Source organism: Aedes aegypti, unplaced genomic scaffold (assembly GCF_002204515.2).
Source record: "Aedes aegypti strain LVP_AGWG unplaced genomic scaffold, AaegL5.0 Primary Assembly AGWG_AaegL5_hic_scaff_1347_PBJ_arrow, whole genome shotgun sequence".
Lineage (NCBI taxonomy): Eukaryota > Metazoa > Arthropoda > Insecta > Diptera > Culicidae > Aedes > Aedes aegypti.
Window position 1 is genome coordinate 253 of NW_018734780.1, and position 5,615 is coordinate 5,867.

A 5,615-nucleotide genomic window follows, 5' to 3' on the forward strand; every position below is an offset into this window, starting at 1 on the left:
AAGTGAGCCCATATGCATATATTACATTCAAATAGTTTAAACTGAGCCGAACTTGTATCGAAAACTGATCCAGTAGCCAGTAATGCTCGCAAATTATTGTTAAAATTGCTATTTTAAATTGCGATCCAGTAAATCTTTTTTAATAATTGTGGGTTTTCGATATTTACGAAAATATTTTTATATTTACATAATAGCTATTGTACCTATTATGATTCTATGGATATGCGAGTCGAAGGCATTTTTTGACGTGCAGGGCTGAATTAAATAAAATATTGAAATCACTTATCAGGGGGGCGATTCCAAATAAATATTGCCCTCAAGGGGGCGAAACTTGAAAAAGTTTGGGAAGCACTGATCTAACTTTACACCGCACAAAAATACAAGCGACAGAAAAAATACATTTGGACATGACCTCGGAAAATCCGAAACATCTCCGGTGTCCAGTGGCCAATATGTATGACCAAGCAAGTTCCCAAGCAAGTGAAACTAGACCAAATTTGCCGTCGACTGCTTCCGAATGCATCCAATTTCATCAATTTTTCATAAAGTTATAGGCATTTGAATTTAGGCAAAATTTTGCCTATCTCAATCATTTTTTCGAAAGATTTCTTGATGGAATCTAGGAAAGGTTTCTTGATGGAATCTAGGAACAATTCCTAATAAAAATAATGGAGGAATATCTGGAGAAATGTTTGAAGAAACTAAAGAATTATTGGAAACATTCCTTGAAGAATTTGTTAAAAAATATCTGGATTAACACGTCACCCATAAGTTTTGGATTGATATCTGGATTTAACACTTCACCATAAGTTATGCAAGTGTATGTGTATGCAGGCAAAATCTCAGCAGGAGGAATTTCCGAAAATTTCTTTGAAAGAATTATTGAATGATTTCCTGGATGAATGGCGGGAAAATTCAGAAATAATTTAAATTTTTGCTTATCTATGCTTAACGTCAAGATACGATACTCAAAATCTTAATGTATGTACATAGAAATTCCTGTACAAATTCATTATAAGATACGCGTATTTCGACCTCAACTGTAAGGCCGTCTTGGTCTTGGTATAGTACTAAATTCGGGTTTCATCTACTTATTATAAGAGTATTGAAAAAAAAAAACTCCGTGGAAATTTCAATTCGATTCCAATGAGCTAAAATTTCGTACTGATATCATTTTTAATTAGTTTGTCTTGAGGCTTCGAGAATATTTTTTCGAGTCTGGAACGTGGTATCATTTATTCATTGATATGTTTTATCCGGTGGACATCAGGCGCAATTTCTATCTTCTTTCGCATTCACGGCAACAACAGTCAGTCGAAAATATTCTCCATCCCGGTCAAATTAATGTTGGTGCAACAAGAGTTGACAGTTCGTCAAGCGGTCGTACGAACATTAATTGGTTTGACTAACTTGGGGGCGGAGCCAATGTTGGTCAAACAAACTGAGCGTCTGTGGGCGGCATTAAACCGTGTGGATAAAAACAATGTTTATTGATCTCAAATAAGGGTTGCGCCTTTTTTTCCTTAGTAGGGGTCTGCTGTAAAAAAATAAAAACTATATTGTACAAAGATATACAGGGTGCCTACTCATTTTCAGAAATGAAATTCACTTTTTCAACAGATTCAAGAAATACATTAAATACATAAATGATCAGCGGAAGTTTAATATAAGGTGACCATAGATTTACTTGCTTCGATAGTTCTTTGAAAGTTTCAAAAATAAATCTAATGAAAAATTTTAAAGTATAATTCATTAATTGATTATTAAAACTTTTAAATATTTTCGATAAGTATAATGGTTTTTGAGGATATGTTTGAAAATTACAAATCCAAAAGAGCTCTAAAAATAGTTTTCAATAAAAAATAATGCAAACATTTTTGATCAGAGTGTGTAACTAACATAAAATATAAACATTGAGGAATAAAAATAAGTAGGTATATTTTATTCATGATGCAAAGGAAGAACTTACAGAATTACAGACGCTTAAGGTGTAGACGAAACAAGAGCTAAACTTAACAATTTTCAAGGGCACAAATTTGGAGAACGAGACATCCGTTAGGGCTGAAAACTTGATCGATTGATCACTTGCTGGCGGTAACCAATTGATCAAGTTTTCGACTCAAACAGATGTTCAGTTCACCAGATTTGTGCTCTTGATTTTTTTTTTGGTTTGGCTTTAAATTTCATATTTGAAGTTATAAGATGACTAAATTTTATTAAGGGATGAATTCATCATCACTTAAAAATTATTGGTGTGAACTAAACTAAAAATATATGTAAAAAAAAGCTCGCATTTGCCGGACTACTAGTATTCCTGTACAACACCATATATGCACAAAAACTGAAGAGCTTAAGTAGCATTTCGATAGAGACATTTGAAATTTTATTGAGGATATTGTACCACAATTAGGACATACCCCAGTAACCACCATATGCATTTATGCATATAAACGGTGTATATAGAGCAATTAAAAATGATTTAAAGTGGGAAAGGGCCCCATTAGAGCCATATTTAAGTTATAGCTTATAACATACTCTGCATTTGATGGGCACTTTTCCACTTTAAACTATGTCGAAATAGGGAACCATCATGGCCATAACTGGAACAACTTCATTTGTCTAAAGTTTGCTTTATGAAATCTCGAATCATTCAATTATGAATAATTCATCAAAATTACGACAATTTGAATCAGTTTTCCGAAAAAAACGTCTTCAGGGTCACTTGGAAAATGTTGATATCTCGATCACGTACGCGAATAGTATGATGGATCACGATAATTTGAATCAGTACAGAAAAGATGACCTCACTGATGGGTTGATTAGTCAGGGTTTTTTTCTTTACCTCTTACCAACACCAGACCACCACCAGCTGTGGCAGAGCAGAAAATCAACAATCTATCCCATCGAACAGTTAGTTGCGATTTGCAGAAGAAAGTGATAACAAGTTCCACTCGCTCGGTTAATTTATAAACTATAGAGAAATTATGTGGAACTAAGCTAAAGACTAAACCATGTCTGTCTACTCAACCAGTAGATTGAAAGACTAAGCCAAGCAAGAGTACATATATACATATATATTAGGCAATCCTGGACGTGATAAGTGGCAAATTTTTATTTGCATCAATCGCAACAATATCACCACACGGCAAGCGGAGTGGAGTGGCTAAATTTTATTAGGGCTATTTTTATAAATATTTGTTCTACGAATTCGTACTTGTTACATCTCTAGTCAAGAGAAGGGGTCGGGGATCTCGCTTTTCATTTCGCATTTGTACTTCAGCCCGAGCGCACATCATCTTAGGAAGACGACGACCACTCGCTGGATATCATGAACAACAACATCAACGGAGTGGTCGACGGCGAATCGGTTGTGGAGTTTTCAACCCTTGGTAAGTGCAGTGGTAATCTGCGCTGATCTGATCTGATCTAATGCGATGACCTTGCTTTAACCCCCCGTGCCTAATTCTCATTCATATCCATACACACAGATGCGAAAGTGCAGGAGCTTATCAACGCGGCGATTAAGGTTCGCAACAACGCTTACTGTCCGTACAGCAATTTCGCGGTGGGGGCGGCCTTGAGGACCAAAACCGGTGAAATCATTACCGGGTGCAATGTGGAGAATGGCACCTTTGCCCCAAGTGTTTGCGCCGAACGGAACGCCATCTGTAAGGCCATCAGCGAAGGGTTCCGGGAGTTTGAATCGCTCGCCGTGGTCGCCTACCAGGAAACGGAGTTCACGTCCCCGTGCGGAACCTGTCGCCAGACTCTGTCGGAGTTTTGCAACAAGAACATGCCGGTTTACCTCGCGAAGCCATCGCCAGCACGCGTTATGTTGACGTCAATCGACAAGTTGCTGCCCCATGCATTTCGGCCGAACTTTCTGCACAAGTAGGTAGAAGAGAAAGCGAGTACATTTGAGAATGATATGGGTTTGAGAAACTTAGGCGATGCTACTTTAATATTCCCACTTGTTGAGAGGAGAGAGACAAACACATACAATGTACATGTTTTACCCTAAACAAGATATATACACCAGATTTTGCGATGGTAAGATAAGAACGAAGATGTTCACGTGGTCAAACCACAGAGATTCCGAGTTGGATCTGATGAGGCTAGTAAAAGCATAAATCAAACCGTAGACTTATTCAACATGATCATACTATTTGCACCAAATATATATATTGCATAATATATTCCATAGACAAACAGTGTTTTTTTTTTCATTCATCAAGTTTTTGTTTTAGAACTTCATAGTCTCCTAATCATAAACATAATAGCATAACGGTATGATAAAATGCAAATTACTACCATGTTCAAATATGACATTTTTATCTGCTTGTGGTAAACTAGCGTAAGTCATAAAACACTGATGCGATATATAAAGAAACAGCACTAATGATAAAAGACGTTACACATCATCCTCTTGCCCTATAGTACTTTAAGTTTTTAGGATGTTGGCGTTCTAGATCCTCCATTCGATTCATTTCTATTCATTTCCGATCCCTTTTATACAATTTTTAAACGTGTATGAATCGTCACGCATTGCTGAACTTTACACCAGCCGTGGCAGAACACATGATCATCAATCTATCCAATCAGTAATCATTAAACAGTTAGTTGTGATTTTCAGTAGAAAAAGATAACAAGTTCCACTCGTCCAGTTAATTTATGTACTATAGAGAATTTTTTTGGAACTAAACTAATGACTAAACAATGTTGTCTACTCAACCAGTAGATTGAAAGACTAAGTCAAGCACAATTAAAAAGAGGTAAGGAATCTCGTTTCCTATCGCATTTTCCAGTGAACCACGTATGGTATGACTTCGCAAAGACAAGCGTCGCGATCAAAGGATCAATCATCACTCTAGTCTTCTTTTATTCTACTATTATGTACAAAAATATGTCGACACTTCTAGTGCCGAACCATTCAAAGTGTTTGTTGCGTTATGCAGCCCACAGACGCTCAGACGGTTTGACCAACATTGACTCCGCCCCCAAGTTAGTCAATATGTGATATGTGAATATGTGATTGTTATTTTTTCGAATGATCTGGCTGTGAGGGAGAATATTTTAGCGATTTTCTGGCAATCATCGCAGTACGGAAGAGAAGAAGTTTCAACATTTAAGTACCGGAAGAAATAAATATTTATGAGGAACTCCAATTATAATTTGTACGAAATATACCGGCAAAACTCTGAAATTATGAGGGGTCTCTTTCGGGAAATATTCTGAGCAGTCATTGATATGGAAATGGCTATGGTATTTTTTTTTTTTTTTCAAACATTCTATCCAGAATCTTTTAGTGGTTTCATTTACCTACCATCCCTAAGATGGTACACATATTATGTCACGCTAAATTTCAACTTTTTCGACCCCTTCCTCTCTTTTTGTATGAGTCCTTTATCAATAATTCCTCTAGAAATCAATCCACAGATTCAACCAGAAATTCCTCCGAGGAACATTCTTCAGGCATACCTTCAGGTGGAGTTTTTCCAAGGATTCCTTCAGAGGTTCCTCTACAAATTATTGTGGATTTCCTCCACTGATTCCTTCAAAGATCTGTCTAAAAAAATCCTCAAGGAATTTATTCAGTAATTCTTCAGGGCTAACTC

General features: G+C 36.5%; 1 protein-coding gene across 1 annotated transcript; it reads left to right on the plus strand.

Moving 5' to 3' along the window:
* Positions 1 to 2,719: 2,719 nt before the first annotated feature.
* LOC110680422 (cytidine deaminase-like) lies at positions 2,720 to 4,209 on the plus strand (the record flags this gene model as incomplete). The annotated part of the gene is given in 2 exon segments (XM_021856220.1): positions 2,720 to 3,389; positions 3,489 to 4,209. Coding segments are annotated over 2 exon segments (468 nt in total). The 3' UTR covers positions 3,896 to 4,209.
* Between the last annotated feature and the right edge of the window lie 1,406 nt (positions 4,210 to 5,615).